This window comes from Desarmillaria tabescens, assembly GCF_030435595.1.
Source record: "Desarmillaria tabescens strain CCBAS 213 chromosome Unknown EV420scaffold_4, whole genome shotgun sequence".
Lineage (NCBI taxonomy): Eukaryota > Fungi > Basidiomycota > Agaricomycetes > Agaricales > Physalacriaceae > Desarmillaria > Desarmillaria tabescens.
The window spans coordinates 1,553,523-1,577,391 of NW_026848303.1; the positions used below are offsets into that span (position 1 = coordinate 1,553,523).

Sequence of the window (23,869 nt, forward strand, 5' to 3'; positions counted from 1 at the left end):
TGGTGGTTACGACCTCTTTGTTTCTTAGGACTCGTAATTTCGGGAATGCAGATCTTGAATATTGAATCTGGGCGCCTGGGTGAAATGTCGAGTATTGAATCGCCGGTCTCCCGGGGGAAGCAAGAGACCGGTGGAAATTAGGAAGACGGTGGAGGTTATTAAGTATTTCGGCTTCGGTCCATTGGTATCAATCTCGTATAATTGGGCATTACGGAATGGATGGACTCGAGTATCCCGCGAAAGGGACTGGAGTAGGAGTTTAGAGTTGAATATGGAGCGGCCGGTCCGGCACACCTAGCTCGCGGATAGAAATGTAGCTCTCGCGCGAGAAGATGGACGGACTCAATCCCAGGTGGAAAATAGATCCAGGCACGTCCTTGGGTATATATTTGAAAGTCAAGTGGCCAAAGGACATCTGGCAAGCTCGGAGTGGATCCGGTGGAAGGAAGTAAGGGCAAAGAGAAAGATGCCAGGCTGTGGAAAGATGGAAGCTCCGGCAGTAGTGAAGAGCGAATGGAAGGCCGGCAATTATGCAGAGCGAGACCATCAACAGTGGACATTCTCGTCGAGCTCAGTCGTATGAGACTACGCCACCCAGTGCTATCGTGAAGTGGCGGACCGGCAAGCCGCGATGGATCCGAGCTTGTTGAACAAGCACCACATGAATTCGAGGCTAGTGAATGGTCGCATGAACAATAAGTGTGCGGACAATGTCTGGAGATCTACCCCTAACTGTCTTAAACGAAGAGGACAGAATTCACATGCTAGTTTGTGGGTCCTTGTATGATTGTGGGGAATTCACATGATAAAGTACACTCCTCGAGTAAAAGACAGAACAGGGTATCACAAAAAAAACAATTAACCGATAAAAAATGTAATATTCACGCCTGCACTCCAGCTGCAGCTTCCACTCTAGCGACCTCCTCCTTTAGTGCATCCCGACCCTCTTCAAGCCATTGCACATACTCGACAGCACGGAAGAGGACACCGCTCTTGCCTTTGCCCTTTGCACCTCCACGTGCGCCGCTCCCCTTGGGTCTACCCCGGGACGGCATGGGTATCGTAGGCTCTGAGCCCTCTGGTGCGAGGAGGGTGATGAGCTGGGCGTACCCATCCCGTATGGCATTACGGCGCTTCTGCTCTGACATGATATGGTTTAGGCGTTTCTGGGGTGTGCTGAGGAGTGGTTTGGCACGGGGTACTGGTTGTGGAGGTACTGAAGGGGGCGCTGATTTAGGCGTTGGGGGTACAGGTGAGGAAGGGTGCATAGGATGTGTAGGGACTATAGGCGTGTATGGCGGCATCATATTATCGAGAAAGGAAGTGTCGAATTGGGTAGATGTGTCCCAAGCAGTAAAATTGTCGAGGAAGCCGAGGAGGTCTGTAGTCTCGGCGGGACTGAATAGATCTGCAGAGGGCGGGAGAGGCGGGGGAGTCGGGAGGAGATGTGCATGGTCAAACGTAAACTCAAACTCGTCCATGACATTGACTGGGGAGAGTAGTGGTGGTGGTCGAGGTTTATATATGACCGGCTCCGGGTTATTCTGTGCCGTGATGCTGACATAAGCCGAGCCCGTGGTTTGATGGGGACCCTGTTCTCTTTTCCTTCCGCCCGTCCGCGACCCCCCCGTCGACCGTCCGCACGACCCGATATGTCAGCCATCCCGACCGACGAAATCGACGCTTCCCTGGATATCCAGCAGCAGCAGAACATACAGCAAGTCCAGCCCCAGCAACAATCCGGTTCAGCTTCTGACACCCCCAGAAAACGTGTGTTATCTTACCGACGCAGCATCTCATCTAACTCTTTTCCCCCGTAGCCAAGGCCCCGTCTGTTCGACGGGCTTGTGTTGCCTGCCATACTGGAAAGACCAGATGTAGCGAAGTATTGCCTTGCCAGGTAGCTGCTTATCATATATCTTAAACTGTCTACTGACGACTTGCAGTCTTGCTTGAAGCGCGGTCTTGGGGCAACATGCGCGTACCCTGATCCCGACGCCCAAGACCACAGCCACCCTCCCCGTATGTTCACCCCTATCCCATCCCCGCTGCTCGCCGCTCACACCTCTCCAGCGGCGGCCACCCCCGCCTTCAACGCCCCGCCCCCCATCTACGCCCCCACCCCAAACCTCAACCACACCCAGTACTACGACTACAACGGCGCCTTTACCGGCGCTTCTTCCTCCACTTTCCGTCCATCAAAGCGCCCTCGCAACCTCACAGAGGAAGAAGCTGCCGCCATCACCCGCAATTTTAGCAGAGGCGATTTTTACGTTGGAAGCAGTGCTCCGGTTAGGATTGATCCTCGTTTGCCTGTTAGGCTCACTTTGGGTGAGGGGGACCATGTGCATTTTACTGTTGGCGAGGCTTTGGTGTAATTGTATGAATATTCTGTATATTTTTGAGTACCGTTTATGTTACGCTTTTCCTGTCTCCGAAACATTGTTCGTAGTACTCTCACCGGCTGCTTATCCGCTCGGCGTATAAACTGAGACGGTCACTCAACTTCAAGTTTATATTCACACACCAGGGACGCCATTCCAGGTCTGATGGTTTCCATCCCAGCTCTGATTTCCAACTCTAACACACGAACTTTCAGTACTACAATTCAATTGTGAGCTCGCGCCTCGGTTTCACCTCCATACGCCTCGTATCGTTTACCCACGCGCCATTTCTCGGCGTATAGATTCCACCCAATGCAGTCACTGCGTTGTTAGGTTTGAGAACAGCACAATCTCGACTTTTCGTCTTCCTGTTCATTCATTACGCACCAGGAACAGTTCTCAATTGAGAGGCCTCGACTCCCACACGTTAGTTTCAAGTCCATGCGATTCTCAATTCATCGCTCTTCCGACACCTTTCGAGTTTCGTCCCCCGGCACTCGGGACCCAGGCCGTTGACCGATTGTGGCGCAGCAGGCATCCCTCCGGTCGGCAATAAAATGCAAAGATTTTAATGTTTATATTTCAAATGGCCGAGTCCCGGTAGCGGAGGCGTTTTCTCCTTCAACTTTGCCGGGATCGTTTAGGGGAGGTAATCTTTGGTATTTTCGGTTACCCGGGGTAGGTTAGTTGACGTTTGATGGAGGCGGGCCGGTGTTCCATGAAAGATTGGGGAGGGGGACGAGATAGTGGGGGACAAAGTCCTAACGGGGAGGCTGTCTAAAGTGTGGAAACTTGCGCGTACTTTTGGTGCACGGAGCTTGTCGAAGGGGCCGTTCGTGTTTAGTTTAGAGGGATCACCATTCTCTCTTCATTGACTGATTCGTAGCAAAAAGTTTTTTTAATATTTTATTTCAAATGGCCGAGTCCCCGTAGCACCTCAACGTCAACTTTTGCCGAGCACCGTTTAGGGGAGGTATTCGGTTTACTTCTGGGAACGAGCCTGAGCGACGGACACGGACACTTGTACGGTTCTTGCTGGTTACTTGACTTTTTGATGGGGGAAAGGGCCGGTGCTCCCGCAGTCAACAATTTCAATGTCATTGGTGTGTACTTTTTGGCGTATTGAGAGGTGGTCGAATGGGGTCACCGTTCTCTCTTCCTCGACGATTGGTTCGTAGTAGCACGTGTCAGCGTAAACTCAATCCTCTGTGTAGTGGCGCTCCAAGAAAGTATACTTAGTGATAAGATCTAGTCCTCCCTCGGAACTCGACGCGGTGGAGAGCCGGAGACAAGGTGCCTATGTGACTTGAATGAATAAGAACTTACCCTCAGTGAGCTCAACGGGTCCGATTCTATCATCTAGAAAGATAGGCAGGTAATGATCGCCCAGAATACCGTCAAAGGATTAGGTGATCGTGGGTAGGCGTCAAGATTAAAAGACTTGTATCAGGAAGCTACACCGACTGTAGTGCCTTCCACCAACCTAGGTATGCGTATCCTTTGGTATTTTCGGTTACCCGGGGTACTTGAGTAGTTTACTTGACGTTTGATGGGAGCGAGCCGGTGCTCCGCGAGGCTGGGAATTGGAACGGTGTGTAGGGGGACGGGATGCTGAGGAATGTGAACCTAATAGGGAGAGAGGCTGTCAAGAAGTTCATCGTCTAAAGTGTGGAGACCAGCGTGTGCTTTTGGCGTAAAGTGCTCTGCGGAGCTTGTCGAAGGGGTCGTTCTTGTCCCGAGGGGTCATCATTCTCTCTTTATCGATGATTGACTCGAAGTAGCATGGTGTCAGCGTCGTAGCAGATAACTCAATCCCCGATCGAATGTCTATATCGAAAATCGTGTAAGGGCGCTCCAAGAAGGTACAGCCGCCGATAAGATCTAGTCCCTCCCCCGGAACTTGTCCCAATGAGACGTGAGACGATGAGATATAGTGAGCTCCACGGGACTGATTCTATCATTTTCATTATCATCTAGAAAGATGGGCAGGTAAAGATCGACCTGGGACTTACCCGAGAATAAACAGATTAGGTGACTGGACGGGCGTCAAGATTGAAGCTTATAGCTTAAAGACTCGTATCAGGAAGCAGAGGAAGATACACCCGTTTGTAGTGCGTATTTGGTCCTTGCACCAACCCAGGTATTCGAACTGCCGATGTCAATCATCAGCTCGTCTAGTTAGCTTAGCATATTGTCATCTAGTATCTCAGGTCCGGACTCCCAACTCCAATGGAACGGCAACGTTATCTACGTCCTTAGCGCGTCTGGTCATATTCTTCGCACGAGATCGAAATGCAGCCACCGTACCACTGGAGGTTGAACGTAACTTTCGAGCAATGGGGCTTTGGGGAATGACAACGTGCCTTGATGCAAAAGGAATCCGGGACTGGAGTGAGGGAGACGATGATCAAAGGGAGCACAAAGAAGGCGGAGAACCCAAGAGGATAAGTGACTTGGAAGGTGAGATTCTCGCTGTGAGACTGTTGACTTTATACTCAGTAGACAGGTACGGTTGTACTAATTCTTCTACGAGCAAGGAATATTTCAAAGCACCAGCACTGTTCTATACAGCCTGAGAAGCCTCCGAGACGCGCGCAGACGAACATTGAACAAGACGCAAAGAGATGTTTCGACTTGAATATTTGAATACCTGAGAAAGGTTCCACATTCTCCAGAACAAGGTATTTCAGTTCTCGATAGAGTTTGGCGAGCGAAGGTAGGCAAGAACAAACCCGGTAAACCGGACCGATACTCCGAATCTCATCGACATTCATCCACCATGGCGCCAACACCCCCCTCCACCTGGCCGTACCCCACCCTCTCCCTCCGGATCCCCGACCTCTCCCACCCCGGCGTACACACCTTCTTCCGCCTTCTAGACCCGCACACCGCCCTCACCCTCGCCGTCGAATCGACCCTCACGCACCTATACCACACTCCTGCGAACCCCGACGTCCCACAGACGGTGGGGAGCGTCCTCTTAGTGCTGCGGAGCATGGATGGGGTGGCGCATACGACGGGGAGCGAGACGCACAAGGAGATTCATCTGAGTGTGGATTATATCACGAAGAAGGGGGAGCAGGACGGGGAGGAGGTGGGGAGGGAGATTATGGGAGTGTTGACGCATGAGATGGTGCATTGTTATCAGTATAATGGGAGGGGGACGTGTCCGGGGGGGTTGGTGGAGGGTATTGCGGGTGAGTCTTGGTTGGGTTGGGTTGTGTGGTTGCTTTTCTGAAAGGAAGGATGTAGATTTTGTGCGGTTGAATGCTGATCTTGCGCCGCCGCATTGGTCGCCGGGTTCTGTGCCGGATAAGTGGGATGCTGGGTATCAGCATACGGCGTATTTCCTTGATTGGCTGGAGAATAGGTGCGTGTGTGTTTTGCTTTGGATGGGATGGGGCTGACGGTGAGATAGGTATGGAAAGGGGACGGTCAGGGAGCTTAATGCTGTGATGAAGGATCGGGAGTGGAACGAGAAGATGTTCAAAGAGTTGACTGGACGCCAGCTGCACAAGTTGTGGAGGTTTTACGTTGAACATCTGGTGACATCTTCTCTGTAAAAGAGGTCGCATTTTCTATAATACAATAACATAGAGAAATCCATGGCTGCAGACTCACGAGTCTATTCATCCTCCTCATCAGACAAGTCTCCAGACTGCTGCACCTTCTCCTGCGCTCGCATCGCACCGAACGATATCCTTCCTGACCACCCTTCTCAGCCGCTAACCGTTGTCCCTACAGTAACCCATCAGTATCACTACCAATACCCAAGCCAAACAACTCACGTATCAGCGTATGTATCGCCTCCTGCGTCTTCCTCTCCAACTTGGCCAGCTTCTTGTCCGTCTCACGTTTAAGATCCCAATTCGGTCTTTTCGGCGCAATGTTGAACACGTCCTACACCCGCTATGAACAGTGATTTCATAACCAAAACACAAACTCACGAGTTCTTGAGCCCTCCTCTGCTCATCCTCTGCAATGATCTTCTCAGCTACACCCTCCACGTTCTTCTCCACCGTGTCCTCCATCTCTACGTCTTCTTGCCTTGCTCGTTTTTTGAGCGTACGAGATTCGGGATCAAAGTTGCGGATTTTTTATTACATCACTGCAAGTCCAAGAGCGTTAGTATAGACAGTAATCAACACAGAGAACAACCATACCCATTAGGTTCCCCATCCTTGCGTCTCTTCAACGCCAAAAGACGCGCCTTGCGCGCTTCCGAGGCCTCTGCCAATGCCATCTTAAGTTGAAGGAGAGTGTTGCTGACTAAGCACTGCTTTTGCTTCTTACCATGCTACGGGTGTGGGCGCAATCATGCCTACGCCAAACCCTCCCCGCCACTCGCTCCTTCCACTCAACACCCAATGCCGCCGTCTCCTACCGCGCCCGAAAAGGCCTCGTCTCCCAGATCCGGACGCCCTCTAAACGCGCCATGGCTGCTAAACTCAAGCGGAAAGCCGCCGCTGCCGCCGCCAAGGATACGAGCACTAGGCTTACCCTGCAGGATGCTGTGGGCGTGTTGAAGGTATGCTTGTTTTTTTGGGCGGTGATGGGGAATTGATTGATTTTTTGGGTAGGCAGTGAGTGTACCCTCCCCCCGCGCATCGACGGTGTCCCTCCTAGTCAAGACGAAGCTCGGGACGGGTATAGCTGTCCCGAGGGGGAGGTATAAGCTCCCGAGGGAGGCTACGAACGCAGCGGAGGATATCGTGTGCGTGTTTGCGGAGGGCCGGCAGGCGGATGAGGCTAAGCGCGCTGGGGCGCATATCGTTGGGGGGATTGAGCTCATCGAGGGGGTGCGTTCCATGTCCCTTCCATTTCCATCTGACCCTAATGCTGTGTAGATCGTGTCGAATAGGATACGAGCGACGACCTTCCTGTGCACGACCTCGCTCATCAAGGCTATCACCCCGAGGCTGGGCAGGGTCCTGGGTCCGAAGGGCCTGATGCCTAGTGAGAGGAGGGGGACTGTTACGGATGATGTCGGGGGGTATATACGCAAACTGGTGGGTACGACAGAGTGGAAGGCGGATAAGCAGGGGGTTATTAGGCTTCCTATAGCAAAGGTGTGTTCATTGAGCATTTCTAGTTCTCATATTTACCACAGTGCAGACGGATTGGACGGCAGAAGACGTTGTGAAAAACTTCGAGCATGTGATGACTTCGGTAAAGAGAGCTACGGGGAATTTGAGTGTCAAGGAGGGCGGGAAGGCGAGTGTGGGGAGTCATTGTAGGTTCAACTTTCTTCCGTTGTGCGCGTCTGTAGACTCAGTGCTTTCTTTTTACAGCGGCGCCGATTACAAAAGTCATGCTCAGCGCGACACAGGGTCCGGGGATTAGAATATCGAACTTTTAGTCTCGAATGAAAGTCCAGTTTTGAAACGGATCGTTGAATAAGATCTATCGTACTCATTCAGAACGGCAGGCCTTCTTAAACTTGGATGCACTATCATTGAGATACGGCTTTCAAGACGGAAAGTGCAGAAAACTGGCGCTCCCTTATGAACTCTGTGGTATGCGGAGCGTCGTTCAAATCGAATTTCCCGATAACGCTGCAAGTTCACCGTATCAAAAAGCCGAAAGCAATCGCACCAGAAAAGTTACTCAAAACCACCACCCAAAAATACAGAAAACTCCGCGGTTGAGCGCGATAGATTCTCTGGTTTACTAACTATTATCTACGTTTTTTTTAGCACAACTGCGTCCCTAAAGGAAACTTTCTACAATCCAGAGCAGTGATAGTAATATAACAATGCGATGCGATGATAAACAATGAGGGGAAGGATGAACTTCCCATGCGAGATAGCGTAAACGTAATGGGGGTATTAAAAAAACGAAAAGAGAGGATAGGGAGCTTAGAGTACGAGCTTTTTGGGCTTCTCCCAGCTGTAGTCGGGGTTACCTAAGAAGGTGCGTGAGTAGGGGAAAATGTGGGAATGGGTTTGAAGTCCTACCAAAGTGGCCGTAGCAAGCTGTCTTGCGGTACTGAGGCTTCTGGAGGCTCAGTTCACGAACTACGATAGTGGTCAGTCTCATTGGGTGTTTGATAAAACACATAACACGTACCCATGATACCAGGCCGGAGGTCCCAGTTCTTACGGATGAGCTCAACAATCTCCTCTTCCGAGATCTTTCCTGTGCCGTAGGTGTCGACGTAGATCGACAGAGGCTCAGCTACACCGATAGCGTAGGAGAGCTGGACAAGAGCACGACGAGCGATTCCAGCCGCAACCAACGACTTGGCTACAACCATCTAATAAGCAAGAGGGGTGATAAAGATGACGGCTACACGCACCAATCCAGCGAGCGGTATACGCAGCCGAGCGATCGACCTTGGAAAAGTCCTTTCCAGAGAAAGCCCCTCCTCCATGAGCTCCCCATCCTCCATAGCTGTCAACGATAATCTTACGACCCGTCAAACCCGCATCGCCCTGGGGTCCACCAATGACGAACCGACCCGTGGGGTTGATCTGTAATCTTGATAAGTTAAAAATAACAAATGCGCAGGTGATATGCAACGAACGTGGTAGATAGTCCGTTCGTCAAGAAGGTTCGCAGGGATGACTTGCTTGATAACCTTTTCGAGGATATCCTTTTGCAAATCAGCGAGTGCGATCTCTTCGGCGTGCTGCGCCGAAACGACGATGGTGTCCACACGGAGGGGGATAGTGGCTCCACCGTCCTTCTTGTACTCGATGGTCACCTGGGTCTTGGTATCGGGGCGGAGCCAGGGGAGCAGGCCCGAACGACGAGCGGCAGGCCATTAGCCTGGTTCAGCTTGTGCGCGAGGACAATAGTAAGAGGCATAAGCTCCTCCGTCTCATCTGTCGCATACCCAAACATGATACCCTGATCACCCGCCTCCATGGCTCTCCAAATCCCCATGGTCAAGCCCCTGTGCGATATCAGGCGACTGCTGCTCGATAGCGACGAGGATGTTGCAAGTCTTGTAATCGAAAACCCTTCTCGGACGAGTCGTACCCGATTTCCTTGATGGTGTTGCGGATGATTTTTTGGTAGTCCAGCTGGGCGGTGGTGGAGATTTCACCAAAGACCATGATCATTCCTGTCTTGGAGGCGGTTTCGCAGCCGACTTTGGACCATGGGTCTTGGGCGAGGCAGGCGTCGAGCTGGGGAGAAAATTTTAGCGCTTGCTATTGGGAGAGGCGATGGGCTCACGATAGCATCAGAGACTTGATCACAGATTTTATCTGTACGCGCAGTCAGTTTATGATAGGATTATCGATATTTTTCTTCTCTTAGCGACGCACCAGGATGACCTTCACCAACAGACTCAGAGGTGAACTAAGAAGTGACCAGGAGCCAAGGCAGGACGAATAGCGTGTCCGTTAGCAGACATGACGGGAAATCTAGAGATAAAAGGGAAAGGGGAAAGAGTCCTACGGAGGAAGGTGGGGAAGAAAGGGATAGGGAGGGAAGGAAATTTGGATTCTTTCAAATTTATTGACAGTCGCGTGATTACATAATACGTGTTATCACGCCATCCTGTCATCAAGTTGCAAGTCGCACGTAACGAAGACGCCCCGAGTTACTCACCCAGGATGTTGAATGTACAGCTACTGGTATATATAAATATATAGCATCGAACGATAAAATCTAGTTCAGACTCCCGCGTCGAGTTTCAAATCGTGTGAAAGCTGCTTTCTGGGTAGACCGTTTTGGACAGCCAATTAAAATGAAGTTACCCTGTTAGTTGTTTTACGGCCGAAAGTCGATTTGAATAACGTGGACAGGTATATAGCTTAACGTTCATGAACTACGAAATGGTGTGTCAACTGTCAGAGAGACCCTACACTGAAGGATGCAAAACCACACTACGCTAGAGAAAACTAAACTCATCAAGGGTACCTCCACGGTACCACGCTAGTGTAATTGTAGCAGTTAATAAAATGCAGTATCCCAAAAAAACATGGCCAGATTCAATGAAAAATCACCGAGATGGGCGTTATTGAACGTACCTTGCAGTCGAAGCGTTTACGTTGTACGAATAAATTATTCCAAACATATATGGATATCCCCCACTCCGAGTCCGTGTCCCCATGTAGTATAGGCAATGAGCAATTATGATCCGTACCGCTGAACCAAAGCAATCAGGAACTGACAACACCAAGATATATTAGCAGCAGCCAGAGTTCCAAGTCAACATCGGTGAAATATGGACCTCAGCTTAAATAGCCGTCCCGTCGGCTCTGTCGGTCCTCGGAATTCCCATCCGGATCGATATCCCGTTCCGCCCAAAAATCTCATCCACACCCATCCATCCATGCTCGTCCTCTCCAACCTAACGAACCTCCTCTCCCAGATCCTCTCCCTCCCCGCCCTCCACACAGCCTGTACTCTTCACCCCCGCTGGCCAACTAGTCACCTTTGTCTCCGAGCCCATACGCCCCAAGGACGAAGTCCGGATTATCGTAGGATTGAGCGGCGAAGTATGGCAGGAAACGCGCGAGCAAGGGTACGGGATGGTTGATAGCGAGGTATATATGTCCCCTGGGATCTTGTTTGTAGGGCGCACGCTGAAGTGGTCCCCATCAAGCTAGGTCGTATCGTCGTTGTGCCTGTGGAGGACGTGGAGAGGAAGCCGGGGTCAGACAGCGGAGGATCCGTTGCCGTTGATGCTGATTGCTCTCAATTCGAATGAGTCCATGGAATGGACGGAGTTGCAAGCCAAGGTGCGTGGTGGATGTGGCGTTTTTGCGTTATACCGCTGTTCTGATGGATCTCTTTGTAGGGAAAACTTGTTGCTAGTCATCTTGCGAGGTCGCTGAGCAAGTATCGCGAATTTCTTGTCGTACGGAAACCTTCGACGCCGCCGACTACATCAGCTATAGCTTCACCTGCGCCTGTCCGAACTTAGGGTGCGATGTTGTATGATTTTTGTAGGAGACTTCATCTCACGAACGCTCGTATATATTGATGATACTTATCTTTATTCCAGTGCATTATACTTCTTGAAAATACTGATATGTACATCATCACCAATACTGCATGGATACCCACATCTATCACCTCTGCGCGTAGAAAGATTAACTATAGTTCATGTAGCCAACTCCATGGAAATATGCACATTTCCATTAGAGCAATCTCATAAGTAGAATGAACAAAATACTACCTAAATTAGCTCCCAATTGTTTGCTGCAACTCGAAAACCGCCAAATGGAAGTCTTCATTCGTCAACAGCAAAGAAAAAGGAGGCCCACCCAGCCAGAGTGGCCAAAGTGGGACAGGGAAATATTTAGACGGTGCATAAGCCTGAGCCTATACAAGCCGCAGACACCCTCTGGGGACAAGGGTCGCCGTGCTATGAAGGATCTCCACGGCCCACAAACCCGGGTACATGAAGGGGCTTGTGCCATCAAGGTAAGTATGAGGGGTTTCGGATGTCGGATCCTTCCTTTTATACGGTGGTAGCTGCGCACGGACCAGCGGGCTCCTCGGGGTTTGCTGTTGTCTAATTTTATCAGTCCCAAAGTCAGGACCGGGCATCGCGGGGATTTACGCCCTTATAGTTATCCTTTCGTGCCAATTCTTTTTTTAGAGTATGCAATACTCATGCATACCTGGAATGTGATCACTTCGTATAAATTTGGCGCATTGTGCCTCTCACGTGATAGCCTTCAGGCTTATCATCACACTCCCATGGGTGAAGATATTGAAACCAGTGGCGGGTGCTACTGCGGACAGCTGCGCTACACAGTCAGAGGTCTACCTCTTCTAAGCGCCTTTTGTCACTGTACACTTTGCCAGAGGTTCAACTGTACGCTGTGAGATCACGAGCCACGAGCACTAGCTAATTAAATTTCACCACAGCTGCAGTGTTCATTCACACCATCCATTTCTCGAGTGCGGCATTCTCCTGGACACGATTCGAAGAGGACAAAGTCCATATCTACGAAGTCGCGGATAAACCATGGAAAAGGCGTCATCGTTGTGCAAACTGCGGTTGCACAGTCGCCTCATTTAACACGAAGAAAGATGAATGGAGCGTTTGGGGTGCTCAGCTGGACAGAGACGATGCAGGGAAGAGAAAGAACTGGGAGCTGTTGAAACCGACTGCCCATATTTTCTACGAAACCAGGATGGTCGACATTGCTGATGACTTGGGCAAATGGGACGGATACGAAGGTTTATCAAACAGACTTCCCATGTAATCCGAGATAACAAAGAAATACCATTACGCCATCATTCTAGTATGTGATATCTAAACCAATAATTTAAGTATGGAAAAAATAATCTACGTCTTACAATCCTTGAGCAGCCTGGAACATGGGTATGAGCAGGGTCTTGGACTTGGTCAATCTCGCAGCCCAATCTCCCAAAACAATGCCCCAAAGTACACCGAAGTAGGCGGCACCACCATTCTATAGCCGGGGTAAGTGTCCGATGTGCAGGGAAATTCAGATGATCGCACCTTTCCGTTCGTAACCAAAATTAGCTCGTAGCTTCCCTTGTATTCCTTCAAAGGTTTTCCATCGAGGTAGTTCAGAACATTAGTGCTAATCAAAGCTGCATGGGCATTCGCCTTGGCAGCTTGCTTCTGTTCCTTCCAATCCAGAATATCACCCAGAGCGAATATTTCCGGGTAAGAAGCGAATTGCAGGGTGGGCTTGATCTTCACGAACCCTTTGTCTGTGACGGCGCCCGGGAGAGACGAGGCAATGAAACCCGTGTTGGGTTTGGGACCCCAAGCTGGAACCTGAAAGGCGAAATTAGAAAGATAATTTGACTGGCGGAAATAAGCGAGCGTACGAAGAGATCACCCTTGATGGTCTTTCCTTTCCGAGTGGTGACACTTTCAGCACCCGAGGTCGGTATGTCGTCGAGATAGTCGTTGTACACAATTTCCACACCGCGGGATTTCATTCCATTCTCCATCTTGTTCCGGAATCGATCTGGGTATGTGTCGTTCAACAGCTTGCTTCCGCCATGTATTATGGTGACTTTCTTGTTCTGGAAGCAGGGTCAAGACAGCCGAATGGTGTCAATCAAAGTTAAGTACTCACGGGCCAGATGTCCTTAATTTCGCCCGCATACTCTGGGTAACGAGGTCAGTATGATATTCGAGCGGAGGAGATACGAATACGCACCAATACCGACAGAGCCACCTCCAACGAGAACGATGTCGTTGGCATCCTGGAATCTGGAGCGTTCACTCGTCAAGAAGGCGGAGATGTCGCCTTTGGAATTTGGGAAATCCAAGGGTCCGCTCCACGTCGATCCAGTCGCTAGAATCAAAACATGGAAGGGCACTTTTTCGCCGTTGTCAAGGATAACGCTGCCGCCGACAGTCTCTGACTTCTGGATACCAGTTACCGAAGCCTGGATAAAAGTACCTGGAAAACGCAGTCAGAAAGGGCTGTACTGACAGCGCATTTAAGAAGGCATACCGTTGTTGTTGTGGAACAGCTTCTCGTAACCTGCCATGGCGGTCTTTTCGAGGTTGTCGACATCGGAGACGACCAGCCGAATGAAGGCAGGTAGATGGAAGCGGTATGGACGAGAGTTGATGAGAATGAGGTTGTATTTCGAGGCATCTAGCTTTGCGGAGAGTTGACGGGCGGCAGTAGCGCCGTAACCACCACCGACGACGACGACGTTGAGTTTGTCTTCAGTTTTCTTCGACATTTTTGGGAGAGAGAGGAGGTTGAGAGGGAAAGCAGGGACATAGTGGTGTGATGAAGCAGCATTTTATAGCTTCGCGTTCAAGAAAGCGAAGCCCCTGGATTGCGTCAGCACATATTACGCCGTCTTGCATAAGCCAAACTGATCTTGGTAAGAGATCGTAATTCCTGCTGACCCGCGGGACCATATCTAGCTGATATATCAGCTCAGGCTTCAGGGATCGAAAATAGTTGATTTCGTGCGATAAAGCTCATCAGATGGAACTCTTAGACCGGCGTTGCTATCAAGGTCGCAAAAGTCTGCTTGCGATGACTAAGCTCGCTTAGCGGCCCGAGTTCCGGTCTACAATACGGTCACGTGCATACGCGTTCGTGTAACAAACTTTGTTTACTCTCTAGCCTGCCACCTCCACCTTGACGTCGACGAACGTCCTCCGCTCCAAGCATGTCGCATTGGAACATCGGCGCCGACGATGTATCAGAAGGAAACACAAATGTATCGCAACAAGCTGGCAAGCAAAGGTACGTCATCTTTTTATCGGGGAACTTAGTGACGCATTTTGCTCTCTAGATAGTCAAATTGCCGCTCAACAGACACAACTATTAAAGCAAACGAAGGAGTTGGATGACTTAAGGGCTTCCCTGCATGATGCTTTGTACAAAGTGCGTGCCTACGCCGTCCGACATGAAACAGACTAACCACTTCAGCAGCTAAGCACAGAAACCGATCGGGCTTTACTACTTGAATCTGACCTTTCACGGTGCAACGATGACTTACGCAACGAAAAGCTGACGTCGCAAAATGCAGCTAACTCGCTTCTTGCAGCAAAGCGAACAGGTCAAGGAGAAGGAACTGGAGAACAAAGAACTGCTATCCAACCTCGATCATCTTTCACGTCAGTCTGACGGACACGCTGTACGCGCTACGAAGATGGAGAAGGAGAAAAACACCCTGGAAGCACGGATGAGGGAGCTGGAAACCCGACTGCAGGAGCTGAGTTCGACACCGGTGTCGCCGCCCACTCGACAACGTTCTCTACACCGTGGTCGGTCATCTTCGCTTTCGAACCTGAAGATATCCAGTTTGGAAATAGAACTTGCAGATGCAAAGGCGGCTCTCGCTGAGAAGGAAGGCGAGGTTCGGGTGTTGAGTCAGAAAGTTGGCAATGAGGCGATGAAGGTTGAGAATGAGAAGATTGCTATGGAGAGAGCCGTGCAGAAACAATTGGACGAGATGCAGGCCCTTCTAGAGGAGAGGGAGGAGGAGTTGGACTTCTTGCGCGGTGGCTCGAGTGGCGGCAGTGAGAGGGAAGAAGACTTACTACGACGGATTGAAGAGGATGGCGCTAAGATTGAGGCTTTGGAACTCCTGTTAGGAGATGTCGAGGACGTGAAGGTGCTTGCCGAGAAGCTGAAGGTCGCCGAGCATCGACTTCAGACGGAGATGCAGAAGGCCTTTGAATGCACAAGCAGACAAGTGCAACTCGTACAGGAGAAAGAGGAAGCTCTAGATGAACTAGAAGAGGTGAGAGAGAGGGTGGCATTCCTTGAACAGACTGTTCATGTGAGGGAGGCGCATGTTGATGCCCTGAAAAGGTTCGTCTGTCGAGAAGTATCATCGTTGTATTCAGAGCTGATAGTATTCTACAGGGAAGTATCCGACCTTCGAGCCCAAGTTGCAGCGTCGGAAGGATCTGACCGGCGCTTTTCGATGTCTACGCAACAAACAGTAGAAGATATTGAACGACTGCTTTCGGCTGTTAACCGCCTGCGAAATGAGCGGGATGACCTCCGCCGCAAACTTCGTTTCTTGGAAACGGAGAGCAGATTCACTGCGGAAGCTCTTGAAGCGAAGAGGCACTCCGAAGCTTGGACTGTGGTCGATTCCTCCAAGCACCGCGAACAAATAGCACGGGCGAACCTTAGTGTTAGCGCCCTCAGCATCGTCGTAGGATATTTGGCAGAGCAGGATGATGTCTGGGCGGTAACTTTCGCCTCCAAGGACGCAGATATGCAAGCAGTCCGGGAGAAATTGAGGAGCAGCGAGATTGAGCTCGCCATTGCAACACAGACTCTAGAGGATATTTCTCTTCATCGCGACGAACTGGAGAAGCAATTCGAATCTAGCGAAGCAGCATGGATGAAGGAGTTGGAGGAAGTGAAGGCTGCGCACGAGGAAACGAAAGATTCTCTGGATCGACTCGACGCTCATCTCACCGAGGTGTCGGCTACTTTCGAAGAGGTGGAATGCGAACGGGATTCCCTCGCTGTGCAAGTGGCCAACCTGACGAACGATCTTGCTACAGCACAAGCCGATCTCAGCGAGGCAGAAAGACGTTATAGCTCGCTGCAGTTCCATCAACTCTCCAATATGTCTTCGAATGAGGCTACTCGCACGCTAAGTGGTCAAATTGAAGAGCTGGAGAGGCGTGTGATGCGTCGCACAGAGCAGATTGGCATCCATCAACACGACATCAAAAGGTTGGAGACAAACATGCGGCTTCAAGAGGAGCGGATTGGCGAACTAACGGCAGAGCTGGAGCTGCTCGCGAGTCAGAAGGATGCCATGGTTGAAGACTGCGCCGACGCAAGGGAAGCCCGGGATGATGCTGTTGCCAAGTTTGAGGCAATCGAGATAGAGGTGGAAGCGCTCCGCGAAGAAGCCGTAGCAACGGAAGCTCTGATAAAGGTGATCTTTGGGGTGGCAGGGAACGCAAGATCTACCGTGAAGGCGTCCATGGAAAGGACGCAACTCGCCGAGAAGGAAGTCGAGCGTCTGGCAGCGGATCGTCTTCATGCCATACAGCAAGCTGAACAGGCTAACGCTTCCTTGCTTGAAGCCCAAGCGACCCTTGCGTCGTCCCAGGAGGCCATACACCAAACGACCCTTGCACTGGCAAATTCCCAGACCGAAGTGCAGCGCCTCGCCTCGTCTGGTCATTCCTTAGATGAGGCCAAAGCCAACTTCGAAGCTCGTCTACGTGAGCTACAGGATGGGCTTGCCAAACATCTTGCCGAGAAGGACGCCCTTGCTAATGAACTACGCGATGTTCAAGCCTCTGCTTCCCACGCCGAGATAACCAGCAGATCTCAAATGGCAGAACTGCAGACTCAGGTGCAGTCCGTCGAAGACGCCATGACTGTTATGGAGTCTAGTCATCAAATCGCGTTGAAAGACCTGCAAAACCAGCTGGTGTTGAAGGACAAGCTTCTCATGGACACCAATGTCGAGCACGAGCAACTCGTGAACCTCAAGGTTAAACATGTGGAGGAGATGGGACGTCTTCAATCGCGTCTTGTCCAGCTTACTAGCGAGCTTGAGGAGACCAAGACTCGTCAAGAAGCTGCTGAGGCCGCTCGCGTTGCGTGTGTGGAAGAGCTAACGGAGTCTCGGGCCGAGGTTGAGAAGCAACTCCTCGCAGTAGAGAGTGGGCTCCGAAGGTATCGAGAGATCTCTCATGAATTGGAGAAGGTCAAAAAGGATGGGGATAACGAGAGGAGTCAGCTGAACAAAGATCTAGAGGCGGCCAAGGAAGAGCTCCGCACCGCCAAGGTGGCCCGAGACGCGCTGGATGCTCGTTATCAGACGGAAATTTCTCAAAGCCAGACAGAAAACGAAGCCCGTCTCCACCAACTTGACCAACAGTTGACTGAGCTCCGTTCGAACCTTGAAGAGCAAAAGCAGAAACACGACTCAACGACTCGCGAAGCTGAGGAACTACGCTCCAAGTTGATCGTCGATGCAAGGAATCATACTTCCGAGCAAGAAGCTCGTTCTAAGGAGCTGAAGTCCATCAACGAACGATATAGTCAGGCGGAGGAGTTGGTCGAAGAGCTCAAAGAAGAGGTCGCTTCCGTGCGAAAGGAACTTGCGGATGTTCGAACCCAGGTTGAGAGTCTGCAGACTGAAAACACGAACTATCAGCAGGATAACACCGGTTTGGAAGCTGAGAATCAACGAAGCTTATCTCTCATTCGTTATCTGGAAAGCCAAGTCAAAGAATTGTACGTGTTCGAAATCATTCTTAGTGTAGCCTTGATATTCATGCTGCGACTAGGGAGCAAACCGTCAAGACGCTCGAGACGGACAATGAAAGATGTCGGGCCTTGCTCACACGCGCTGAGAAGGCCGCGAGTACCGCGGAAGTCAGTCTTAGCATGCAAAATTCGCATCACAAACGTGAGATTGCGGAAATGCAGCGTGAACTAGCAGCTCTCAAGGCAAAACCTAACCTTGACACGGTCATTGCTGGCCTTGAAGAACGTAACAATGAGATGGAAGAGTTGCTCAGAGCCAAGTGTGCAGAGATTGAAGAGAACGACGATCGTACGCTCGAGTGAGTGGCTTTACCTACTAAGGCAGTGCACAACTTAACGTTCCTCTGCAGTCTGTTGAAAGAAAACAAGAAGCTTACTTCGAAGGTTGAGTCTTTGAGTCGCAAGGTACAAAATTTGCAGGCCAAATTGGCTGCAGCAAAGGCATCGGCGACCAAAGTTGACACCACGGAACCTGCAGTGTCTCAGGCTCCGGCCCATTCTCGCGTATCACCTCCCCCCACTCAATCCTCGTCCAGACCACTTTCAGTTTCACATAGCGTCGGACCTTCGGCTCTCCCTAGTTCATCAAGAGTCTCGCCTCCACAATCCTCCTTCCCTCGCGCTCGTTCCAATACCGTGTCTACGCCCACCGGCCGTACCTTCTCCGCGTCCTCATCCTCTTCACAAGTCGTTCCTCCCCCTGTTTCCCGGTCATTAACCTCTCGAACCCGAGCCGCTGCCCTCTTCGATTCAGCGATTCCCTCCCCAGTCAACATACCTTCCACACCACGCTCTTTGAGCCGTACGGCATCGGGTCAGTCTTCCCTGCCCCGTCCGAAAACGCCTGAAAGACACGCAGCATCACGAATGGAATCCCAGCCTCTAACGCCTAACAGACGCTTTGATGTTCCCGACACAGTGACGAACTCGGCAATCGGCAAGAAGAGAGCAGCTCCCGATGACTTTGCCGACTGTGATGCTGTTCCACCTCAAGGTTTCACCGTTGACAGTCTTCCAGGAGATCGCATCGAAACGGGAACGCCTCGCCTGCGTAAAGTAATGAACAGCATCAATTCAGGGTTCACACCTGTGCGTCACCAGCTCAGCCGTCCAATCATTTCTCTATCACCGAAACGGTCCCCAAAGCGTAGAGCAATAGCAAAGCCTTCACCCTTCATGTCTGACGTGACCAATAATCCACACCTTATTTCGCGGCCAGATTCTGAGGATAAGCCTCTTAAATCGAGCTGGCTAGGGAGGATTAGAGGTGCATCTTCTGCACAGACAACTGAGAGAACGGGGCCTTCACACGAACGTTATTAATTGGTTTTGTTATCTCTCATACGTGTATTGTTAGCCATTTGATTTGTTCATCTATTATCTGCGTGTATACCATTATTCGTATAATATGTATCCATTAATCATTTCGCTTGTGAATAGCCAGCACTGCCACCGTCGAAATTCAGTCGCGTCATTGACAAATTAGGGAACCCTCCTCACCAACAGTCATGAGCAGATTCCTCAAGCGATATGACGTTAATTTCCCCGACCTTTCCTCTGATGTACGCGAAAGAGAAGACTGGAAACCGGCAGAGTTGAGATCTTTTGATTTTGCCATCGAGGTGTCCGCTCTTGCCGTGGACCCGTTGTCAGGTCTTCTAGCAGCTGGTATGGAGTCTATTTGCCGTTGGATGGCTAGATAATGACCATAAACACCCCAAGGTACTGCCGATGGTCTCCTATTTATATGGGGAAAACCTGGTGTCGAGATTAAACTGTCGATTCCGGAGCGAATAGGTGCCAAGTTTGTTCAATTTTCAGTCTCAACGTTCCAAATCGTTTGTCTGGGTATGCTCTATTCATCCTTAATACGCATTATCGCTCCATCATTGAATAATATTCCGCCTCAAGATAACACGAATCGCCTACACGTCTGGGATCTCTCAAACTATGGATACCCCAAATACGTCTGTTCAGCATTGTTTGATCAGACAAAGTGAGCTTTCGGTGATGAACACGAGGATTGTATTTAACTATCATGGTTCAGCGCCATGACATTGTCGCCTTCCCACTCCCATGTGTGTAATCATCTTCTCTATCTTCGTGCCCTTTCCTTAGACGATCGCACTAGGCTTTCCTCGTTTTGCAATCAGGAGAAGTTCGAACGTACGACCTAATCTGTCATCGGAAGTCACCTTACACGATACCGAACATGTGGAAGCTCTATGAGGACAAGTTGGCTTCTAGCAAGATGCCTGAAGTAACAAATGCGGGCTCGTACAAGTCTTTCTACTTAATAATTTGAACTGCTCTCATTGATTTAACAGCTCTTTGGCGATTGATGCTGTTATACACCCTCGGAATTTAAATCTTCTGCTCGTAGCATATGCAGGTCTGTTTCATTTGGATTGCAAAACTCCAGAGCCTGCTAACTGGGATTCCAGGAGGGATAGTCCTATCTGATCTCGTTTGTCGGTCTCTCTGGTCTTCAACGTGTCGTTAATCTTTTGTGGCAGACGCAACGAAATACGCTACGAGTCTATGACCTTGTACTACCTCCTGGAGCTCCCGGTGGAACTGGATATGGTGCTGAAGTATGATCATGTCTTCGTCGATGGTTTCATAATTATTTACCATAAAAAATATTTCCTACAGGACATCCTAACGCACAGAAGGCCAGAAGTTACATGTCTAGCTATCCATCCGGCAGGACACTTCTTTGCCGTTGGCTATACAGACGGCATTATTGCCTACTGGGCTGTGGAAGATGAAGATCAACCTCTCATGGTGCGAACACTTGACTTAATAGACGTCAATGTAGTCGATGGCCATCAGCTTGAGGAGCACCTGGCTAAACCCAACAATCAAGCACCGCCGTCTTTGCAGAGAGAACCGATATTCAAGCTTTCGTGGAGCTCGTTTTCGGATTCTTCGGAACCTAGGGGAGGATGCACAACTCTGACAGTCCTTGGAGGTTTGTTTTTTGGGGAACCCCCCGGAATTAGCGTGCTTTGGCTTCCTGCCTTTAATCCACCCGAACCGCCAACGCCGGTTACCGAAGGAGCACTGCATCCATTCTACAGATCTTCTATGCGGGATTCTCTTGTCCCCACGCGATCTTACTTCTATTCTAGTAATAACACAGTACAAGACTACTTACTCATTCCTCGGAACAGTCCCCATTTATCAGGTGCCTTTGATCCCGTATCTATATTGATACTATCCGAATCGACGGATGATACGCGAGCACTCGAGGCGTACGAGTTTCCCCCTCCATCTTTTTCAACCCAAGAAGAGGCCAGTTCCGATGCTTCAGAGGATGATAAAAACGAGGATACTCTGGACGAGTTAACGGCTACACTCAAATCCTTGCAGATGAGTAGTGACCCTCTACGGTTGCAGCTTCCCTGGTCCTTGTGCAGTGAGCTATTGCATGGCCGACTCGGCGTAGTTGATCGTGATACATACCAGAAACTGGTTACTGCTACTGAGCCACTAGCTGAAAAGGCACTACCGCTGAAAGGTGGTTATGCGTGGAATGATGAATCGAATGACATGAAATCATCTAAAGTATTCATTTCTTTGCCTTCGTATGCCAAGTCACTTACCTTTCATTAAGTTCCAAACAAATCGTATATTGATTACTTGCCATCAAGATCTCTCCATACGATTTTATGACATGAGCGTCCAATTGCTTATTGCTGTCAGGCCGGATCCTATCCAATACGATTTCCCGACTCCGCTGCCTCATCTGACAATGAACTTGTCTTTGCTCTTACTGGATCCACTGGTATCCAAGCAAATATCGACGACAACAGCAGCACCATTGTCTATACAATCAATCCTGTTTTCGTCGGAGTCTCTGGAGCCTGCAATTGTCCTCTCAACTGGCAACGTACTGGTGTTTCGATTACAGGATGGGCAACGTAACGCTCCGCCGTACCGGGAATGCGAAGACCGAGAACTCACATGTTTGGAGCATCTTAGCATCTCCGCTGGCTACAAGTATGCACCCTATGCCATTCTATCGCCAAATAAAGGACCAGTGACTGCTTGCGCAATATCAGATATCGGTACGCAAAGTATCATGGTTCTTGCTGTTGCAATAATAACCTATGATAGGGTTTCTATCTGTGGCATATGGGGACGGATCATTGTATATTATCGACCTGCGCGAACCAAGAAATCCTGTTCCATCTTAAACCTGAAAGCAAAGCGAGGAATAAGCATTCTATCGGTCTACATCTAAGTGGCCACGCTTTGGAACCCTTTGTTTCTTTGACCTGGACAATAAGCGCACTGAAATCAGGTTTGCATCCATCAACGTTCGCGTTGCATCCTTGATTGATTGAATGCACAGATAATCATAATGGTGTTCGGCTCATTGCTATCAGAAAATCAGGGGTTTGCGAAGTGTATACGATATCCCGAGTGAGCTCGTCGTGGAGATGCAGTGAAGAATTTGTCAAAGTGGATGGTGTAAGCGATCCGTTTCCCGAGGGCACATATATAGTGGATGCTAAAACAGGCACTCACCGCAATGCTACTCGGCGGGGTTTGAGCGATGCTTTCAATTCATCTTCAGTACAAGGGCACGTATACTTCGTCACTACGGGCATCAAAGGAGCAAGATGCTATATAGACATTGATGGCGATCGTATAGGCAAGGTTGATTGGAACAGCAAGTCTGGTACGGTACAAGAGGTCAAAGTCGTAGAAAAGCTCGGTGATAATCCGAAATATCTCTACTGTTGAGGATTTAGCTGACTCGAAAGTTACAGGCTCCTGCGCCCTTGTTGCATTCACGGACAAGCAAGAAGCGCTAGTATACTCCATTCCTCATTTGGAATTCATCAACGCTTTCCCGCTACCTCTGACATTTTCGTACGTCAGTCACGTTGTCCGGAACCCTGCGTGAATGACTTTTGCCTCAGAACCATTACGGTTGATGAAACCGGGGATTTTATTGGATGGCAGTGCCATTCTCGCTCTAGTTTAATGCGACGCGCTGTATACGGCACTTTGTTCGACATGCGACGCTCCATTCCCCTGCCGGATATTGATCTGACAAGTACTAAAGTCCCGGTTCCTGCTCAGCCGCAGCCAGTGTCTATGGGGCCGACGTCTTTTCTAGGATCTTGGTTGACTTATGGGAATCAGTCCATAACCGGGGACCAGGCTGATGAACTATGTGAGCACCGATGAACGCGCTAGAAGGCTATATTCCACTCTTACTTACACTGATTACCAGTGGGTGGTCCAAATAGGCCTATTCCGCAGCCAAAAACCGAACCATCTGCAGGGGTTTCCTATGAGGGAATATCACAAGGCGCCTCTGCAATAGCTGCTTCTGCAACCGCAACTCAGAGTAGCTTATACGAGCGCTTATCATCTGCTCTCAATGACCGAGGGTGATATCGTTTCCAACTATTGCTGGCAGGCTATTGACATATGCGTTATAGGCAGATGCTGGGTAACTTGGAGGACAGCTTCAATTCCCTCGAACAAGGTAGTAGAAACATGGCAGCGCAGGTGACAAGATATTCTTTGCTCATTGTGGATGTTTGACTGATGATCTCTGGTAGGCGAAGCGGTTGGCTGCTGAGCAGACCGCAAAGCAATGGTTTCGGTTTTGATACCTTCGTCAACTCCAGTGAGATATAGACTGTTGGCGCTTGCTTACGATACCCAGCATTGTGAGGTCCGGTTTGTAGTAGTCTTTTTGATGATCCCTATTTTACTATCTAATGTCGTAAATACCTGAGTGGAAATCCAGTAGAATGATTTAAGTTGATTCCAGAT

General features: G+C 50.0%; 11 protein-coding genes across 11 annotated transcripts; 7 read left to right on the forward strand and 4 right to left on the reverse strand.

The window, feature by feature from the left end:
• Nucleotides 1-660: 660 nt before the first annotated feature.
• EV420DRAFT_1511152 (uncharacterized protein) lies at nucleotides 661-1,510 on the reverse strand. The gene has a single exon (XM_060471553.1). It carries the CDS (start codon nucleotides 1,479-1,481, stop codon nucleotides 882-884), a length of 600 nt encoding a protein of 199 aa, XP_060337165.1. The 5' UTR covers nucleotides 1,482-1,510; the 3' UTR covers nucleotides 661-881.
• Nucleotides 1,511-2,534, forward strand: EV420DRAFT_1511156 (uncharacterized protein). Its single transcript, XM_060471554.1, has 4 exons — nucleotides 1,511-1,770; nucleotides 1,821-1,900; nucleotides 1,947-2,022; nucleotides 2,074-2,534. The coding sequence occupies exons 1-4, from the start codon at nucleotides 1,584-1,586 to the stop codon at nucleotides 2,376-2,378; spliced, it is 648 nt and encodes a 215-aa protein (XP_060337166.1). The 5' UTR covers nucleotides 1,511-1,583; the 3' UTR covers nucleotides 2,379-2,534.
• Nucleotides 2,535-5,135: 2,601 nt separating this feature from the next.
• EV420DRAFT_1511161 (uncharacterized protein) lies at nucleotides 5,136-5,985 on the forward strand. The gene is made up of 3 exons (XM_060471555.1): nucleotides 5,136-5,581; nucleotides 5,637-5,754; nucleotides 5,803-5,985. The coding sequence occupies exons 1-3, from the start codon at nucleotides 5,164-5,166 to the stop codon at nucleotides 5,945-5,947; spliced, it is 681 nt and encodes a 226-aa protein (XP_060337167.1). The 5' UTR covers nucleotides 5,136-5,163; the 3' UTR covers nucleotides 5,948-5,985.
• Nucleotides 5,972-6,655, reverse strand: EV420DRAFT_1511162 (cwf18 pre-mRNA splicing factor-domain-containing protein). Its single transcript, XM_060471556.1, has 4 exons — nucleotides 6,548-6,655; nucleotides 6,332-6,431; nucleotides 6,133-6,284; nucleotides 5,972-6,085 (listed from the first exon to the last, which is right to left on the reverse strand). The coding sequence occupies exons 1-4, from the start codon at nucleotides 6,625-6,627 to the stop codon at nucleotides 6,010-6,012; spliced, it is 408 nt and encodes a 135-aa protein (XP_060337168.1). The 5' UTR covers nucleotides 6,628-6,655; the 3' UTR covers nucleotides 5,972-6,009.
• A 164-nt stretch (nucleotides 6,656-6,819) lies between these two features.
• EV420DRAFT_1617609 (ribosomal protein L1-like protein) lies at nucleotides 6,820-7,743 on the forward strand (the record flags this gene model as incomplete). Its single annotated transcript, XM_060475261.1, has 5 exons — nucleotides 6,820-6,912; nucleotides 6,965-7,183; nucleotides 7,232-7,453; nucleotides 7,500-7,617; nucleotides 7,676-7,743. The coding sequence occupies 5 exons, from the start codon at nucleotides 6,820-6,822 to the stop codon at nucleotides 7,741-7,743; spliced, it is 720 nt and encodes a 239-aa protein (XP_060337169.1).
• Nucleotides 7,744-8,017: 274 nt separating this feature from the next.
• Nucleotides 8,018-9,893, reverse strand: EV420DRAFT_1511166 (S-adenosylmethionine synthetase). The gene is given in 9 exon segments (XM_060471557.1): nucleotides 8,018-8,289; nucleotides 8,342-8,401; nucleotides 8,454-8,630; nucleotides 8,683-8,857; nucleotides 8,911-9,096; nucleotides 9,138-9,258; nucleotides 9,302-9,349; nucleotides 9,369-9,517; nucleotides 9,567-9,893. The coding sequence occupies 8 exon segments, from the start codon at nucleotides 9,449-9,451 to the stop codon at nucleotides 8,243-8,245; spliced, it is 897 nt and encodes a 298-aa protein (XP_060337170.1). The 5' UTR covers nucleotides 9,452-9,517; nucleotides 9,567-9,893; the 3' UTR covers nucleotides 8,018-8,242.
• A 303-nt stretch (nucleotides 9,894-10,196) lies between these two features.
• On the forward strand, nucleotides 10,197-11,573 carry EV420DRAFT_1511168 (uncharacterized protein). Its single transcript, XM_060471558.1, has 6 exons — nucleotides 10,197-10,741; nucleotides 10,770-10,885; nucleotides 10,945-10,977; nucleotides 11,000-11,080; nucleotides 11,140-11,287; nucleotides 11,347-11,573. The coding sequence occupies exons 1-5, from the start codon at nucleotides 10,564-10,566 to the stop codon at nucleotides 11,263-11,265; spliced, it is 534 nt and encodes a 177-aa protein (XP_060337171.1). The 5' UTR covers nucleotides 10,197-10,563; the 3' UTR covers nucleotides 11,266-11,287; nucleotides 11,347-11,573.
• A 450-nt stretch (nucleotides 11,574-12,023) lies between these two features.
• Nucleotides 12,024-12,616, forward strand: EV420DRAFT_1511172 (Mss4-like protein). Its single transcript, XM_060471559.1, has 2 exons — nucleotides 12,024-12,165; nucleotides 12,219-12,616. Exons 1-2 carry the CDS (start codon nucleotides 12,048-12,050, stop codon nucleotides 12,557-12,559), a joined length of 459 nt encoding a protein of 152 aa, XP_060337172.1. The 5' UTR covers nucleotides 12,024-12,047; the 3' UTR covers nucleotides 12,560-12,616.
• EV420DRAFT_1511174 (uncharacterized protein) lies at nucleotides 12,602-14,300 on the reverse strand. The gene is made up of 6 exons (XM_060471560.1): nucleotides 13,796-14,300; nucleotides 13,496-13,741; nucleotides 13,412-13,443; nucleotides 13,158-13,358; nucleotides 12,820-13,104; nucleotides 12,602-12,769 (listed from the first exon to the last, which is right to left on the reverse strand). Exons 1-6 carry the CDS (start codon nucleotides 14,031-14,033, stop codon nucleotides 12,650-12,652), a joined length of 1,122 nt encoding a protein of 373 aa, XP_060337173.1. The 5' UTR covers nucleotides 14,034-14,300; the 3' UTR covers nucleotides 12,602-12,649.
• Nucleotides 14,301-14,439: 139 nt separating this feature from the next.
• On the forward strand, nucleotides 14,440-19,539 carry EV420DRAFT_1759537 (uncharacterized protein). Its single transcript, XM_060480590.1, has 6 exons — nucleotides 14,440-14,551; nucleotides 14,601-14,692; nucleotides 14,856-15,625; nucleotides 15,680-18,034; nucleotides 18,088-18,366; nucleotides 18,418-19,539. The coding sequence occupies exons 1-6, from the start codon at nucleotides 14,503-14,505 to the stop codon at nucleotides 19,388-19,390; spliced, it is 4,518 nt and encodes a 1,505-aa protein (XP_060337174.1). The 5' UTR covers nucleotides 14,440-14,502; the 3' UTR covers nucleotides 19,391-19,539.
• A 17-nt stretch (nucleotides 19,540-19,556) lies between these two features.
• On the forward strand, nucleotides 19,557-23,852 carry EV420DRAFT_1511181 (WD40 containing snare-dependent exocytosis protein). Its single transcript, XM_060471561.1, has 17 exons — nucleotides 19,557-19,735; nucleotides 19,790-19,915; nucleotides 19,979-20,063; nucleotides 20,115-20,145; nucleotides 20,199-20,350; nucleotides 20,492-20,534; nucleotides 20,584-20,661; nucleotides 20,723-21,637; nucleotides 21,687-22,140; nucleotides 22,190-22,257; nucleotides 22,295-22,376; nucleotides 22,428-22,793; nucleotides 22,849-22,951; nucleotides 23,002-23,258; nucleotides 23,319-23,478; nucleotides 23,530-23,599; nucleotides 23,653-23,852. The coding sequence occupies exons 1-17, from the start codon at nucleotides 19,576-19,578 to the stop codon at nucleotides 23,701-23,703; spliced, it is 3,201 nt and encodes a 1,066-aa protein (XP_060337175.1). The 5' UTR covers nucleotides 19,557-19,575; the 3' UTR covers nucleotides 23,704-23,852.
• The last annotated feature ends 17 nt before the right edge of the window (nucleotides 23,853-23,869 follow it).

Excerpts from the sequence above, each read along its gene's own strand:
- EV420DRAFT_1511172 (XM_060471559.1), top strand. The coding sequence starts at position 12,048 with ATGGGTGAAGATATTGAAACCAGTGGCGGGTGCTACTGCGGACAGCTG. Across the intron at positions 12,166-12,218 it reads ACTTTGCCAGAGGTTCAACT|CTGCAGTGTTCATTCACACC; the intron begins GTACGCTGTGAG and ends ATTTCACCACAG.
- EV420DRAFT_1511162 (XM_060471556.1), bottom strand. The coding sequence starts at position 6,627 with ATGGCATTGGCAGAGGCCTCGGAAGCGCGCAAGGCGCGTCTTTTGGCG. Across the intron at positions 6,432-6,547 it reads AAGGATGGGGAACCTAATGG|GCAAGAAGACGTAGAGATGG; the intron begins GTATGGTTGTTC and ends AAAACGAGCAAG. Across the intron at positions 6,285-6,331 it reads AGAGGAGGGCTCAAGAACTC|GACGTGTTCAACATTGCGCC; the intron begins GTGAGTTTGTGT and ends TAGCGGGTGTAG.
- EV420DRAFT_1511174 (XM_060471560.1), bottom strand. The coding sequence starts at position 14,033 with ATGTCGAAGAAAACTGAAGACAAACTCAACGTCGTCGTCGTCGGTGGT. Across the intron at positions 13,359-13,411 it reads AAATTAAGGACATCTGGCCC|AACAAGAAAGTCACCATAAT; the intron begins GTGAGTACTTAA and ends CCCTGCTTCCAG. Across the intron at positions 13,105-13,157 it reads CCATCAAGGGTGATCTCTTC|GTTCCAGCTTGGGGTCCCAA; the intron begins GTACGCTCGCTT and ends TTCGCCTTTCAG.
- EV420DRAFT_1511156 (XM_060471554.1), top strand. The coding sequence starts at position 1,584 with ATGGGGACCCTGTTCTCTTTTCCTTCCGCCCGTCCGCGACCCCCCCGT. Across the intron at positions 1,771-1,820 it reads TTCTGACACCCCCAGAAAAC|CCAAGGCCCCGTCTGTTCGA; the intron begins GTGTGTTATCTT and ends TTTCCCCCGTAG. Across the intron at positions 2,023-2,073 it reads AGACCACAGCCACCCTCCCC|CGGCGGCCACCCCCGCCTTC; the intron begins GTATGTTCACCC and ends ACACCTCTCCAG.
- EV420DRAFT_1511166 (XM_060471557.1), bottom strand. The coding sequence starts at position 9,451 with ATGATCATGGTCTTTGGTGAAATCTCCACCACCGCCCAGCTGGACTAC. Across the intron at positions 8,402-8,453 it reads CCTCCGGCCTGGTATCATGG|TTCGTGAACTGAGCCTCCAG; the intron begins GTACGTGTTATG and ends CCACTATCGTAG. Across the intron at positions 8,290-8,341 it reads AGCTTGCTACGGCCACTTTG|GTAACCCCGACTACAGCTGG; the intron begins GTAGGACTTCAA and ends GCACCTTCTTAG.
- EV420DRAFT_1511181 (XM_060471561.1), top strand. The coding sequence starts at position 19,576 with ATGAGCAGATTCCTCAAGCGATATGACGTTAATTTCCCCGACCTTTCC. Across the intron at positions 22,141-22,189 it reads TTGCGCAATATCAGATATCG|GGTTTCTATCTGTGGCATAT; the intron begins GTACGCAAAGTA and ends AACCTATGATAG. Across the intron at positions 22,794-22,848 it reads CAAAGTCGTAGAAAAGCTCG|GCTCCTGCGCCCTTGTTGCA; the intron begins GTGATAATCCGA and ends CGAAAGTTACAG.
- EV420DRAFT_1511152 (XM_060471553.1), bottom strand. The coding sequence starts at position 1,481 with ATGGACGAGTTTGAGTTTACGTTTGACCATGCACATCTCCTCCCGACT.
- EV420DRAFT_1511161 (XM_060471555.1), top strand. The coding sequence starts at position 5,164 with ATGGCGCCAACACCCCCCTCCACCTGGCCGTACCCCACCCTCTCCCTC. Across the intron at positions 5,582-5,636 it reads GTTGGTGGAGGGTATTGCGG|ATTTTGTGCGGTTGAATGCT; the intron begins GTGAGTCTTGGT and ends GGAAGGATGTAG. Across the intron at positions 5,755-5,802 it reads CTTGATTGGCTGGAGAATAG|GTATGGAAAGGGGACGGTCA; the intron begins GTGCGTGTGTGT and ends ACGGTGAGATAG.
- EV420DRAFT_1511168 (XM_060471558.1), top strand. The coding sequence starts at position 10,564 with ATGGACCTCAGCTTAAATAGCCGTCCCGTCGGCTCTGTCGGTCCTCGG. Across the intron at positions 10,886-10,944 it reads ACGGGATGGTTGATAGCGAG|CTAGGTCGTATCGTCGTTGT; the intron begins GTATATATGTCC and ends GTCCCCATCAAG. Across the intron at positions 11,081-11,139 it reads GGACGGAGTTGCAAGCCAAG|GGAAAACTTGTTGCTAGTCA; the intron begins GTGCGTGGTGGA and ends ATCTCTTTGTAG.
- EV420DRAFT_1759537 (XM_060480590.1), top strand. The coding sequence starts at position 14,503 with ATGTATCAGAAGGAAACACAAATGTATCGCAACAAGCTGGCAAGCAAA. Across the intron at positions 14,552-14,600 it reads CAACAAGCTGGCAAGCAAAG|ATAGTCAAATTGCCGCTCAA; the intron begins GTACGTCATCTT and ends TTTGCTCTCTAG. Across the intron at positions 18,035-18,087 it reads GAAAGCCAAGTCAAAGAATT|GGAGCAAACCGTCAAGACGC; the intron begins GTACGTGTTCGA and ends TGCTGCGACTAG.